The 16,009-nt window shown below is 41.5% G+C and overlaps 1 protein-coding gene across 2 annotated transcripts in view; it reads right to left on the bottom strand.

Annotated features, from left to right (window-relative positions):
* Nucleotides 1–16,009, bottom strand: part of ATP2B2 (ATPase plasma membrane Ca2+ transporting 2) — a 691,115-nt gene that overhangs the window by 298,102 nt on the left and 377,004 nt on the right. For both annotated transcript variants that reach the window (XM_033926077.1, XM_033926076.1), the window contains 2 exons: nt 11,521–11,553; nt 4,040–4,132 (listed from right to left, as the gene is read on the bottom strand). In XM_033926077.1, coding sequence (XP_033781968.1) covers nt 4,040–4,132; nt 11,521–11,553 — 126 coding nt within the window. The remainder of the gene's footprint in view (nt 1–4,039; nt 4,133–11,520; nt 11,554–16,009) is intronic.

Genomic DNA, 16,009 nt, shown 5'->3' on the forward strand with positions numbered 1-16,009 from the left:
CTTGCCAATTTTCCAGTCATCGGACAGTCTAATTTAAATATTATTTAAATTACTTACACATACACACACACACAGAGAAAGCAAAATGGAACACAGAAACCTTTCATTCTTGCAACAGTAGCACGATGCAAAGTAGAAAGAAACGAGAGGATTCTGTGCACGGGATGATGCGAAACAACATGTGGGTAAATCTATAAAGAAGGCACTAATATTTACATGGCAAATGTGCAGGTGAAGGACCAAAAAATGGTGTGTATGTGTGTGTGCAAATTTGGGTATTAATACAAGCAATCTAGTTATATGCCATTCTGTAAATATGCAGATATTGTTCATTGATGGTTTGCTGGTGGGTGAGGCACAAATTTACACATTTAGGACCTGATTTTGTACAGTGCGACCAAAGTGACACATGCAAATCTGTGTGCACTGCCAATCTGCATGCGCAGCTTAAATGTTTAGCATGCCAATCAGCGCCATTAACAAGTGATAATTTGGCACTAATTAGAATTTATGCACACAACTTTCTAAACTTATTCTATAAAGTGGTGCATGTAAGTTCTAGGGCACAGATCTCAAAAGGGGCGGGTTGTGGACATTCCTAAAAGGTGTACTGCTATTGAATATGCCCAATCTGAGCACAACATAGATGCAGGTATTTAGGCCTGGTTTTCAACAGCATAAATGGCTCCACCTACATGTTAATCACGCGGACGGGCGCTACACAGGATTCTATACACTGTTAACTCTGTAGGTGTCTTATAGCAGAGGTTCTTAGCACATGGTATGTGTACCCTTAGGGGTATTACAAGCCGCCTGTTGGGGGTACACACTGTGCTGGTCCCCCCTTCCTGCTTAATGGCTGCTGGAGATCCCATGCCCTTCTTCCTGCCCGCTCCCTTCCAGCAAAGCTGACCCGCAAGGCTTCCCTATGATGTCAGAGCTGACATCAGCGGGAAGCCTTCTGGGTCAGCGAGGGATTCCAGTTACCTCCTTCCAGGTGTGCTGCTGTTCCTTCCTGCCTTCAGAGGCACTTGTTGCAGGGATGTGGGCTGACCCAGAAGCCTTTTCTCTGACATCAGAGCTGACATCAGAGAGAAGGCTTGTGGGTCAGCCCCATGCAGCGGCTGCCCATATCCCTGCAACAAGGGCTGCTGAAGGCAGGAAGAAGCAGCCCAGCTGAATGGCCCTGAAGGGGAAACAGAGTAAATGACAGCAGATAAAGGCCTACATGGTTCATTTGGTCTGCCAAAGAAGGCTGCCAGAGTTGTTTCTGCCATTCCTTGCAAGTTACACTCTTTTATCACCTATTTTAAAGTATAAAGGTCAGTTAAGTTTTGATCCATCATCTTTCTATATTGTGAGCATTTTGAATTTCTTCACTGTTTTGTTTCCACCACCTCTAATGGGTAGTTATTTAAGGCATCCACCATCATATCTTTGAAAAGGTAGTTCCTGAACGTACTACTAAGTCTGGAAGCAAAAAAAGAAAAGGAAAAAAAAACCCCTACACACGTATACAAGTCACAGGAAAAAGAGTAGGAGATGACCAATTAAATTCCAACAAAATACAGAGGTTAATACACATACATAAAACAATATTTATTAACAGACCAAAAAACAATAATGATTTTAAAAAAAGAAATTAAAACCAATAAAATAGAAAAACTAATTGCAATGCACTTGAAAATGTGGCCAGACTCAACACAGATCTGTGTTTCAGTGATAAACGCCTGCTTCAGGGGTCACAAGATGAAGCCAATACTGTGTCTGACTTGTATAAGGGCAGATATTATCAATGAGTTGGCATGTATTGAGCAAAAAGGCAGAAAATCTGAACTCACTTCAAGGGTGAACAAACACTCAAGCTGTGTGCTTGTGACTCCGGAGGCAAGTGTTTATCACTGAAACCCAGATCTATGTTTACATACCTCTAAATATATATTGGGCCTGGCCCTAACCATCAAGAAACTGTACTAAGAAAAAGAAAATTTCCCAAATACAGTATTCAGGATTGTATTTAAATAGCTCCTGGCAATTTTTATAAATCAAGACTCCATTTTCTTAGTAGAATTAATAATAGTCTTTCATTTCATGAGACTAGGCAAATTCTCTCTTACAGGGCATGCCAGGCCTGGTAAGATGTTACCTGTTGGTCAAGAAATATGAAACTATTGAGAACCATTTGCACAATATCAAAAATGGACATTACTTCTATATTCCAACTTTTAATTAAATACACTACTTAAATAATTGAATTTAGTAATTTAACTGTTGACTTTTAATCACATTACATTAATTAACTTATAATGGGACAAGCCTCAGACTTAGGAGAACATGTTTCCCAAAATCGTTATTTATTAGCTGTGTTGATGAAGAGAACAAAAGTTGAAACCATCAAAATTCAAGTCTCAAAAATATGCAGAAGTAAAAGGCAACAATAATTCTAAATTTTGAAGAAGTTCACCTAAACCAGGGGTGTCATAGTCCCTCCTCAAGGGCCGCAATCCAGTCGGGTTTTCAGGATTTCCCCAATGAATTTGCATGAGATCTATTTGCATGCAGTGCTTTCATTGTATGCTAATAGATCTCATGCATATTCATTGGGGAAATCCTGAAACCCCGACTGGTTTGCGGCCCTCGAGGAGGGACTTTGACACCCCTGACATAAACTAAGCACTACTTACAAATAATTTTGTTCACTATATTCATGATTTCAAGCAGAACAAGCAGATCATGTCTGTTAAGTTTATACAGCTTAACAAAATGTATCCAGAAGATTATAATAATTAAGGATCTCATTTACTGCTTCCTTTGAAAGGTACTTATTATTTTGGTTTGTCTACCTCTGTGTGTGTACTGCAATAACCACATTGGAACAAAAATTGTTTCACAAACAAATTAAACAATGCCATTTTAAAATACAAAATCACATAAGTATTGCCCAGTTATATAAAACATAGAGACACATGCTTATTAGGACTTCCTTAGAAAAATAATATAATAGGTATGGTAGTCATAAACACAGCTTATAGAAATATTTGATTCATTTTAAGAATAGGTCAGAAAAAAGACATCTAAGATACAGTACCTCTAATGAAATACATGCTATAAAGTGGGATCAGGAAGCTGTCTTACAAGACAGACACATTTTTTTCTTTTAATTCACCACACGCTCAGGGTGAGTAAAAGTATGCAAAATCAATACAGAGAGTCTCGCTTTTCTATCTTCATCTGAAGCAAAATAATAGATTTGAATCACTATCTACACAAAAATTGTCAGCATAGAAGTGGAACAGGCAAATGAGGTGTAACATGTCTGTCTGTACCAGATTCCTGACCCCCTATACCAACATTGGCTAAAAACTACTTCTAGGCTATGAAAGCTTATGAGAGGGCCACATCAGGAAAATTAATTTTCCTTAAATTTTATTTGGTAAAATCACTTATTTATCCTACCATTCCTCTTATTAACATTACCAGTTAAAAAAAAAAACCAAAACTCTAACATACGGTACAATTTTGTAGAGTATAGAAGTTTTATTTTAAAAAATGTTATGCAACACATTTTTTGCTTGCCAATTAAGTATATTTCTCCTATTAGAAATCCTTTTTAAAAATTTTTAAAAATTAAATAGATATTAAATAAAAACTAAATAAAAATATTAAATAAAAAATTTCTAAATATGTAGGAAAACCAGATGCATCCTGTTTTGAACCTGACTAACAAAAATAAGCTCCTCAATAAATATCAAAAATGAAGCAATTGATTCCCCAAAATGGTAGAGGGTTGTTTTTTGTTTTTTTTCTTCAATGACTGACAGCATGAAGTTATGGAGTACTTTGACTTCAAAAGAACTGTTTAACAGTTCCTGGTACAAGAAATATTATTGTGGCTTCTCTGATAAGCGACTGTAGATGGAAGAGGAAATCATGCACATACATCTGTGCAGCTCAGAAGAGGAAGTGACAGGTTAAAATAGTCAGGAGAGGAAGGAATTCATCAAAGCAAACTACTGCGTTGTAGGTGTGCTCGACGTACCATTCACTAAGCTGGCATTTGCATTATCAGTAGCATTGGCACCTGCTGCACCATCTGTAGTTGAAGGAGGGTAGGAGGAGGGATGGGAAGAATCTACCAGGTAATAATGGATAAATAAAAAAAAGAGTGAAAACAGTAATAATATGAACAAATTATTTCATGCTGGAAAAGACAGCACTTATGAACTAATATGGCTTTCATTACCCTCAGCGTAGGGGCAAAATCTCTGAGTGCAGTTGGTGAACTGAGCCCTTTCGATAATGAACAAGATCCTTCATGGTACTCAGCAGTTTGGGATGTGTTTAGAACCCCTAATCATTCTGAAAAATTGCCTCCTATGACTGTTGGTGCAACTTGTCTCCATTCCCCCCTTTTACTAAACCGCAATAGTGGTTATTAGCGCAGGAAGCCATGCTGAATGCTCCTCGCTGCTCCCAACACTCATAGAGTTCCTATGAGTGTCGGGAGCAGCACGGAGCATTCAGCACAGCTCCCTGCACTAATAACCACTATCACGGTTTAGTAAAAGGGGGGTGGTCAAAAATACCCTCCTCTACAAAAAAAAAAAAATCTGAAAATGAAATATCATTACAATGACATTTCTGACATGAAAGAAAAAAAAATCATATATGGAATGTTCACTCTACAGCAATAAAATTATCAACGTTAAAACCAATTATCAATGTTTTTATCAACCTAATTAGCAATGTTAAAACCAATGACAGCTCACTATCGAGTGTACATGTTTATGCTATTATCCTTTGAGTACTGTTGTTTTCCATAGTTAGAATGCTGTAAAAAATAACATTAAAAGGTTAAATAAGTTCTTTAATATGAAATTAGGATTCTAGGTTGACTGATCAAAAACTTGATTTTGTTCAAACATTCAGCCATGGGTATATAGATTTGTTATAGATTGCAAGGTAAATCCTTTTGAGATAAAAATAGAATAGAGAATCAACTCATAATTTTAGCTTTGCCACACTAGATATCGGATCCCCATGACAAGTTAGGGAAGTCTTGACTTAGAGTTTATGATGACCAGCATGGATCAATTCAGCTTGGAATCTGGTGACTAGTTAATGTTTTAAATTGCACACCAATACTCTGCTGTATTAGAGAAGAGCAACTTATCAAGTTTTAACACTAAATTGTAAAAGCTACACAATTGATACTATTTATATGGATGTATTTTCTTCTCCTTTATTGTACTTTGCCTCTCCCACTTTTACCTCCCTAGTCTGCCCATCTGTCTTACATTCAATCCCTAGTCTCCTAGTCCTCCCTTTTCACCAAGCCTTATTTCCACCCACCTCATCTACCTTCCTCTTTCCTCTGCCTCTCTCAAACCTGATTTCCTTCTGTCACTTCTTGCTTCTCCTGCTTTCTTCTCTCTCTATTTCCTACTCAGCATCCTACTTACCTTCTCACCTCCTCTGTTAAAAAAACAACAATACTGTCCACATGGCTGAATACTTAAAAACATTGCAGACGTTTTGGTCAACTATGCCAAAATGATGGTTTGCTAACTCATTCAGAAAGATTTAATTTACTTAGAAAGGGCAAACCTTTGCTGTTTATGATCAGATACCATCACCTCTCATGTTGGCACTCAGCCGCAGGTAGAATTTATTGGATTACAGTAAAAGACCATTGCAATGACCCAAGAAAATGAAAATCAAGTGCTAAGGTCTCCTATAACATCATAGGTTTTCTTATTTCACTTTTTCTTGATAGAGTAATGTTGTGGTTCAGGACAGGTAGCCCACTTCAATGTACATAAATGGGCTAGCAAATAAAAGAATGACTAACTTAATACATTTCTTGACTAGTTATAGGGAATTAACAGGTCTTTCCTCTACTCTTCAGTCAGAACCTAGTCAAGAAATGTAGTACGTTAAACAGAAATATATGGTCTTAAGTTGTTCTTTAAAGAACGTAAAAACACGAGGTTTATTTATCTTTATTACAGTCTTATTTATTCCTTATGTATCCTGGGTTCTTATTCTGATCTTTGATTGCAAACAAATATGAAAAAATAAATATCCAAACCATTGGAGGAGTCTGAGATCATAGAAGTCAATTTTCAGCCCCTCTCCTTTTCCAATCAATTATCCCAGTGGTTGATTACAACTCTCTCCATGAAATTCATTAGTTAAAGAAAGCTTCAGTGTACAGTTTTAATCATTTTTATTTGAAAAATCACAAGCATTGATCAGTTTTCCAAAGCTAAAAGGGCCCTATTCAGCGTAAATTAAGGACTGCTTTCATCAATCACCTACAAGTAGAACCTATCCTACTAAAATAGGCATGCCAGAAGAATGGAAAAATTAAGAAAGAGTGGTAAAATCTAGGCTTAACTCCTTTTAATGTGGGACTTTTCCACAAGCTAAGTCCAGATTTAATATGACTTTTTTTTACGGCATTTTTTTCTTCTTTTGTTTTATTTGTAGGTCATCTGCCAATGTTCCTAATAGTGTGTAGTAGTGCATTTGCAGAAAAACTTTTAACTCTCGTATCCAGTTAGCATGTGCTATTCATGACATGCTAACTGGCTAATGAAGGAACACCCACTCTCTGGCTATGACATGCCCTCTCTGATAAGTATTTTTCAAAAATTGGTAACATGTGCGATAGTAGATACAAACAGGCAAAATACCACTAAACGTTTTAATGTGTTTCTGTGGTAGCCTGTTTACTTGGATTAACCATGTGTTAAGGTCTTAATGACCTTTAATACAAGGGCCTTTAAATATTTTGAAGCTGGTTAGAAGAAAAATGCTTTAATCTTTACCTCCCAGCTGAAGAATAGTGGGGCAAAGTCAAGCACATAGGGACCCTTCTACTAAAGTGTACTAAAATTTGCACTTAACACATTGTAATGAAGGATTTTACCACACTATAAGTGCAGTTTCTGCGGCACTTTTTGAAGGCTTCTTCCTTATTAATATTTTTCTGCAGATGTTAATGCTAGGAAATTTACCACCTCTTATTTAGGGGGTACTAAGGGGGAAATTCTGTATAGGATGCCGGTCTCAGTAGCCACTCAAGAAGCGGCTGAGAATCACACACCAGCATCTTATACAGAATCGCGTCTGCTCTAAGGGGCAGATGCCTAACCCCGCCTTACCGCCCCATTCTCTAGCCAGAGGGATGCTAACACCCTCCGGCCGTCAGGCCTGCCACTCCAAAATGGTGGGCCTCCCCTTCCTGGTACATTCTGGGATGCATCGGTGAGGGACCTAAGGCTCAGATGCCTAAGGCCCTTCCCAGAGGAGGGCTCTTAGGAACCTGGGCCAACCAGAGCCTTAGGCCTCAATCCCAGTACATCCTATGGTCTGAGGCATCTGAGCCAATCAGAGACTTAGGCACCTCTCCAGTGCATCCCAGAATGCCCTGAGAAGGGGAGGCCCACCATTTTGGATTGGTGGGCCTGCTGGCCGGAGGGTATGAGCATTCCTCCAGCTGGACTTTCAACTAAAAGGTAAGGGGGTTGGGGTTTGGGGGTAGAGTTAGGGGTGTAGGGTGGGAGGCCTGCAGCCTTGGATGGGGGTTTGGCTTCACAGGTTATCAGGGGTTGGGGGAGGCAGCAGGAGAGTGTGGGCATCCCTCCTGCTGGGGGACTTCACGAGGTGGAAGGTCCCTTTCCATGGCCGCTCAGCTGATCGCAGCAGGGAGATTTCCTTGCTGCAATCAGCTCAGCGGCCACATCTATTTGAAATGTAGGCCAGCATTTTGCTGGCCTACATTTCAGGCATTTATTGTGGCCCTAGGCAGACACCCAGAGCTGCTTAAGCTTGCCCAAGTCTACTTCAGGGCTAAACCACATCCACACCCTGCCTTGGGGGAGCTTAAGTGTCTCGACGCATCTTTTGTAAGCATGACAGATGCCTACAGTGTAGGCTGCTGCCTCAGGTTTTTAAAATTTTTTTTAGAAAACGTGGGTCCGAATTGGCTGGTTAGACAGTAGTAGGACGCCTATTGACACCTACAATCGGGATGCCATTTGTAGAATTTGCCCCAAGTGCTCCTGTGTTAACTCTGAATTAGCCAATTAGCACTGATTAAGTACGAGGGATCTTTATAAGTTTTCCACACTTTTATGTTTTTAAACACTATTTATTAAATATATCAAGAGCAGATTACATCACTTTTCCATCTCTGTTATGCGATACATTTTTCCCAGTGTCCTACTAATTTTTTTATGCCATCAGAAATGAATGTAGCCACTGATGTACCACTGCTTTCATGTCATCGTCACAGGAAAATCTTCTGCCCCTTAAAGCTTTATTGAGTGATCCAAAAAGGTGGAAATAAGAGGCCACTAAATCTCTTTGCTGGATGTTCCATGGGTTCCCACTTCAATTTTCTGAGTGTTTCCAATGTGTGGGCTGCAGTGTTGGGACATGCAATGTCACGCAACAATACGACAACCTTTGACCGTGTTCCTCTTTTAGAGTGGATAGTGGGTTTCAGCTCTCTTTGAAGCATGTCACAATAAGAACATAAGCATTGCCTCTGCCGGGTCAGACCAGGGGTCCATCATGCCCAGCAGTCCACTCCTGCGGCGGCCCCCCGGGTCAATGACCTGTAGTGATCTATTACTCTAGAGCATTTTGTACTTGTATAGTAACCCTCTAATTGTATCCCTGGATCCCCTTTTCCTTCAGGAACTCGTCCAGTCCCTTTTTGAAAACCAAAGTCGTACTCTGCTCTACCACCTACTCTGGAAGCGCATTCCAGGTGTCCACCACCCTCTGAGTGAAGAAGAACTTCCTGGCATTTGTTCTGAACCTATCTTCCTTCAATTTTTTAGAATGCCCTCTAGTTCTTGTTGCCCCCGCCAGTCTGAAGAATCTGTCCCTCTCTACCTTCTCTATATCCTTCATGATCTTATGTTTCTATCATATCCTCTCTAAGTCTCCGCTTTTCCAAGGAAAAGAGCCCCAGCTTCTTCAGCCTCTCAGCATATGAAAGGTTTTCCATGCCCTTTATCATTTTTGTTGCTCTTCTCTGGATCCTCTCGAGTATCGCCATATCCTTCTTAAGGTACGGCGACCAGTACTGAACGCAGTATTCCAGATACGGTCGCACCATCGCCCTATACAGCGGAAGGATAACTTCCTTGGTTCTGGTAGTGATACCTATTTTGATAATGCCCAACATTCTGCTTGCCTTTTTTAAGGCCACAGCGCATTGTGCCGCTGGTTTCATTGTTTTATCCACCAAAACCCCCAAGTCCTTTTCTAGGTTGCCTTTCCCCAATATTATCCCCCCCATCGTGTAACTATACATCGGGTTCCCTTTCCCTATGTGCATAACTTTACATTTCTCTACAATGAAGCTCATCTGCCATTTATTTGCCCACTCACTCAGTTTGTTCAGGTCCCTTTGAAGTTCTTTGCATTCCTCTACAGATCTAACCTTGTCATCCGCAAATTTTATAACTTTGCACGTTGTCCCTGTTTCCAAGTCATTAATAAATATATTGAATAGCAGTGGTCCCAGCACTGACCCTTGTGGGACGTCACTCGTGACCCCTTTCCAGTCAGAATAGTGTCCCTTTATTCCTACCCTCTGTTTCCTGTTCACCAGCCAGTTTCTGATCCATCGGTGTATGTCCCCTTCTACCCAGGGTTCCACAGTTTCCTTAGTAGGTGCTCGTTGCACTTGTGACAGTTGTTCCTCTTTCCTGGTAGGTTTCAAGAATAGGCCCTTGAGAATCCCAGGAGATGGTCAACATCAACTTTCCTGCTGACGGCTGTGTCTTGAATTTCTTCACCACATGAGATGATGGATGATTCCATTGCATATTCTGCCACTTGCTTTCTGGTTCATAGTGGTGAACCCACGTTTCATCTGCTGCAGAAAGTTTCCATCTTCTTCAAGTCAGGAACAAATGTCTAAGCACTTAAAATTATGCTCTTCTGTCAGTTCTTTAGGCACCCACTTTATGGACGTTAAGGCTGTCATGAATCAGGGAATATGCAGATCCAACACTGGCATTCAACTTTTCTGCCATCTAATTAAACATAATTCTGATTTTGCGCATCAGTTCTGGGGCTCTTTCTTCATTTGCATAGTAGTGGCTGTTGTTGGACGTCCAGAGCGCTCTGCATCAGTAACATTCGTGCGGCCATTTTCAAACATTTCTATCCACTCATAGATGACTCTGTGAGACAGAACTTTTTCCCCATACAGCACACATGAGGTGATGAATTTCTGCTCCCCAGTAAACCTTCTGCCCACATAAAACGTACAACAGATCGTTGTTCCTCTTTGGTGCACATTGTAAGTTTAGCAGCCATCTTCACCACAGCGTAACAGTTCTCCTACTACCTGCAAAGTGAGCCGTCTTACCTGACTGACGAGTCACATGACGTTCTATGACATGTCCTCTTACCACTTCTCCTGCCCCAACCATTTCTCGCGAAAGATTAAAGTGTGGAAACTTTTCAAAGAACCCTCGTATAATGCATTAGCTGACTAATGGTTCTACTTCACCCTCTGCCTATAACACATCCCTGTGAAGAAAAATTAAGAATACTACAATAATGTGTTTTTTAATGTGTGATAACAGACAACCCCTTAATGCATTTGTGTGGCAGCCTATTACCATATCTAACCATGTGTTAAGTGCTTGACATACTTTAATAAAAGAGCAACTTATGGGGGAATTCATTAAAGGGCGTTAATTAATTTAGTGCATGCTAAAGATTAGTGTATGCTAGGGTATTTTAGCATTTAGCATGCACTAATGGTGAACAGCCCTTGATGAATTCCTCTTTAATATCTAACGAACCTGGCTAATATCGAATGAACCTGCTCTACATTCTATACCTTTAGAAGGCTGAGGAGGATGTGACGTCCTGGATAATTTACATTGCATAAGGCCCCAAAATAACAATGCATTCCAGTGATACTACTTAATTAGGACTATTATCAGGCCACACTTTTCTAATTTGTGTTCAGTTGCACAGTATTATACTGATAAATACTACTCCAATACCCTTTTGAGATTTTATTTTTAAATTCTTGAATAGCATCCTAGTCCCGATTATCGTATCTACACATGAACTATGGATTCATGTTACCAAGCCAGAAAAGTGTCCTAGAATGATAATGGATGTCAATAAATTTGTGAACTCCTCAGAATTTTTGTTGTAAGTCACAAAGACTGCGTTTACCGCGTAAATAAACTTATATAGCGACCTGAAAATGATTCATATTAGTCAAGTGTAGCCAAGATAGTCGTAAATACAAGTGTCACTGTTAACATATGATCCCAGTTTATATTCTAGCAAGCTCCCTTCTATGAGCAAAATCAGCTGGACTGGTAGCTCCATCAGCAAGGAAAGAGGAATGTCACACCCCTGAGACATTTCAAGCGATTCCTACGAAATGCCCTTGCCAGAGCCTACTAGAGCACTGCAGCTAATAATCTTAATTCTTTCTACAAGGTGGCATATTTCTTACTCTACCTGTTTGTTGTTCTCCATCAGTCTCTTTCACACCTGTATATGATGATTTTAAAATGTTAATGAAGGGAAGTGACACACAACTAGATCCATTCTGAAGTGTGTATGTAAATGATGTGCTTTGTAACACAAACCAGTTAATTTCTTTGGAAACTGCAAAGTTTAGAAGTCCTTAGGTTAAAAAATTAAGAGGCTGATTACTAAAATACATAGAATTCTGTAGACGGGCACCTATGAGAAAAATAAATGTGGTTCAGCTTTTGCATGATTTCATCTGCAAAGGGTTATTTATGCCATTCTGTACAGCAATGCTCCCTCTAAGGATTTCCTTTGTAGTTTGTAGTTGAGCCATACTAATCAAATCACTAACTTTCTAATGTTCTTCAAATCACATTCAATCAAAACACATTTCCTATTAAATTCACTGGCACCACTCCAGACTTTAAGACCTTTAGACCGCCACCAGATAATATAACTTGAAGTGGCTTAAATCCTCATTGGTCCGCTGAAGTTTTGTGATATTTTTTATATATATAAATACTTTTAATTTAATTTATATACATTTTTTATCATTTCTTATTAGTACTATAGGTACTTAGCTAAAAAAATGATAATAAAATATATTAAAATTAAATTAAAAGTATTTATATATATAAAAAATATCACAAAACTTCAGCGGACCAATGAGGATTTAAGCCACTTCAAGTTATATTACCTGGTGGCGGTCTTAAGGTCTTAAAGTCTGGAGTGGTCCTCTAAGGATTGGCTGGATGCATGCAAACTTTTTCTCATGCGAGCAACAAGTTCTAAAGACCAACAATTTTCCAGATTTGCAAGTATTTTGGGGAGTGACCATGTAGCATCTGTGAGCAATGCTCCTAGAACATGCTCAGGGGCTCATGGCCACAACCCAGCCCACCAAGTGCTTTTTACTGGCCATCAGAAGCTTGGTAAGTCTTGTGGTGCTTACAGCGGGATTCCTACTTCCCCACAACTCGAGTCTCTGCAAGCATGAGCTAGGCTAGACAAGGGCAACTCCTGTCCTCGAGGGCAGGAATCCAATCAGGTTTTCAGGATTTCCCCAATGAATATGCATGAGATCTATTGGCATGCATTGCTTTCAATGCATATTCATTCGGGAAATCCTGAAAACCTGATTGGATTCTGGCCCTCGAGGACCGGAGTTGCCCATGTCTGAGCTAGGCAGTGCTGGACATTTGAGTTAATCTCACAGCCTCAAATCTCTCAAGATTTAAAACTACAAGACCACCCATGCGACTCATGCTTGCAGAGAGCCAAAACATAGTGAGGGAGCAGGAATCCAATTTCTTATGCAACTGAAGCCAGTGGAGGGAAATAAAACCCTATGTGAAGACTGAGTGTGTGTGTGTGGGAGGGTCATGGTTAGGTGTTACATGAGCAAGAGAAACTGAGTGAAGGGTAGGGAGGGAAGATATCCTGAGCAAGAGTGAGACTGGGAGTGGAAGATGCACCGTTGTATATTGCCACTTTTGACAAAACGTGGTAAAAAAAAACCCGACTGTGCATGTTTTAGCCCTCCAAATGTTACAAAATATAAAATCTGGTCCAAAAAGGGTTGGACTCCCCGGCTGATTCATCCGGACCAGTCGGGCTTCGTGGCGGGACGTCAAGTAGGTGATAATACTCGCCGGATTTATAACCTGCTTGAGCGGGCCAGGGAGAGTGTGAGGGAAACAGTGTTTTTGTCTATCGATGCTGAGAAAGCGTTTGATAGGGTCTCCTGGCCGTTCCTGTTTCGGGTTTTGGAGGCGGTGGGTTTGGGTCCACGCATGCGAGATTGGATACAGGTCCTTTATAATTGCCCTCTTAGCTGTATTAAGGTGAACGGGGGTTACTCGGAGACTTTTTCTCTAGCACGGGGAACGCGTCAGGGGTGTCCTCTGTCTCCGCTCCTTTTTGCGTTGTCGGTGGAGCCCCTGGCGCAGCGGGTGCGGATGAATCAGGATATTAAGGGGGTTGCGGTGCCGGGAGGGGACTATAAGTTGGCTCTGTTCGCGGATGATATTCTGTTCACGGTGGAGGATCCTGAAGGCTCCTTACCTGCTATATTGGGAGAGTTGGAGGAATTTGGTGCGGTATCGGGCTTTCGAGTCAATGTTGGAAAATCTGAGCTCCTCAATATTAACCTGTCTGATGACCGAGTGTCTTACCTTCGGGACCGGTTTTCGTTTCGGTGGGTCCAGCATTCATTGCGGTATCTTGGGGTATGTTTCGGACCGCCGGGAGTGGATCTCTATGATCTGAACTTTCCTCCGCTCTTCCGCCGCATCCGACAGGACTTGCTTAGTTGGAAGGATCAGTACTTCTCTTGGTTGGGCAGGGTGGCAATTGTGAAGATGATGATTATGCCACGTCTTTTGTTCTTATTCCAGGTGTTACCGCTCTGGGTGGGCAGGAGAGCGTTGGAGGGGGTCCAAAGACATATCTTCGATTTCATTTGGGCTGGTCGGAGGCCTAGAGTGAGTAGGAAGGTCTTATGTATGGGGAGGAGTGATGGGGGACTGGGGGTTCCCAATGTGGTAAAATATTATCAGGCTGCCCAGCTGCGTGCCCTTTTAGAGTGGCAGACACAGACACCAAAGCCGTGGGTGAGGATAGAACACAGTTTAAGTGATGGGGTGCCTTTATTACATCGGCCATGGTTACCTGGCAGGGGGCGATGGGTGGGCGGTTTGTCCTCGGTTAGAACTGCTTTGAGGGTATGGAACCAGACCCGAAGGGGTTTATTGTTGGGTAGGCGCCACTCCTGGTATACCCCGTTGAGACATAATGCTGACTTCCCACCGGGAAGGGGAGGGGGAGTGTTTGCTACTTGGGAATCTAGGGGCTTAGTATGTGTGGGACAATTGTGGGATCCGGTTTTGGGCCGTATTAGACCCTTCACAGAGCTCCGAGGCCATTTTGACTTTGGGGTCCGGGATCTGTTTCCCTATATACAAGTTGTTCACTATATCCGGACCTCGGGTCTACTGGGGGAGTTGAGGGGTGGCAAGACTCCCTTTGAGCTGGTGCTGGGTCCGGTGCTCCGGAAGGGAGCTCTATCTGCAGTGTATCGGTGCCTTAATAGTCGGGGAGCCCAATATCCCTACATGAGGGCTTGGGAGGGTGATTGGGGTTCTGCTATTTCCTGGGACACCTGGGGGGACATCTGGTCAGAGATCTCCTCAGCGGGTATAGCTGCCTTGCTGATAGAGAATGGATATAAGGTCCTCTTTCGTTGGTACTATACCCCACAGGCTGTGGCACATTGGCAGGAGGGTGCGAGTGTTCTTTGTTGGAGGGGCTGTGGGGAGGTGGATACATACTTCCATATGTGGCGGCAATGTGGGAGGGTGTGTGGGTTCTGGACTGGGGTTTTCTCTCGAGTGTCCCGGATCCTGGGTATCCAGATTCCGGTTGATTGGCGACATGCCCTGTTGTTCTGGCATCAATTGGATCTGGCTTGGGGGGATTCTCTGTTTTGCAAGTTGGCATTTACTGCTGCTAGATTGGCAATAGCCTCCTTGTGGAATCAACCGCACCCTCCCACATGGGACATGGTGGAGCAACGCTTGCTCAATTGGCAGCTCCTTTACCATTTAACAGCCCTACGGCATGGTAAATTACATGGATATGCTCATATTTGGCGTAGATTTCGGGCTTCTGTGGGGGGTTGTGGCAGGGGTGGCTGGGGGCTTTGAGTTGGGCTTGGGGCTGGACTGGAAAGATTGGGACTTGGGGGAATTCATAATCATTTTTCTCTTTCATTTTTGGTTTGCGTATAACCTTGGATGTATCTCAACCTATTGGGTGCTGTGGGTTTGGCGTTTTGTCCCTGGGGGGAGGGGGAGGGGGGTATGGGCTGTGTTCTGGTGGGTATATTAGTCTGTTTTTGTTGAACTGTAGGGATTACATATGTTTCTGCTCTGGGCTTCACTTCGGACGTTTTCTGGAGTGTGGTGTATTGCTTGTTGTTCCATTGCTGTTGTATCTCCTATGTATATGTAATACTTGCTGTGTTTATTGTTAATAAAAGCTTTCATTTCAAAAAGGGTTGGACAAGCCTGCTCTTAAGTAATCCTGTGCAACATGTAGTGACTGAGGAACCAGAAGTTTGGTGAAGGGTGAAGGGTGGTACAATCAGGGTCACTACTGGAACAAATTATGCTCGAGCAAAAGATTTCATTCATCAAATGAACTGATTAGGTGCAGAAGAATAAAGAGTGTGGAGCACACGTTCCTGGTTCAAAGTAATATAACTTGAGTTTCACTTTCATCTATTCTGATTATTTTCTCACTGTGTTGCATTGAACATGGATTATTTTATTATTTGCTTACTGTGTTGAACTGTATATGGATTATTCACCGCCATTTATTATTTGTTCATCAGCACTTTGCAGTTTTTTAAATTATTTTTATGTGTATTTGATTATTATTATTGGATTATTAATTATTTTATGCATATCAATTT

Source organism: Geotrypetes seraphini, chromosome 17, assembly GCF_902459505.1.
Source record: "Geotrypetes seraphini chromosome 17, aGeoSer1.1, whole genome shotgun sequence".
In the NCBI taxonomy this organism is placed as follows: Eukaryota; Metazoa; Chordata; class Amphibia; order Gymnophiona; family Dermophiidae; genus Geotrypetes; species Geotrypetes seraphini.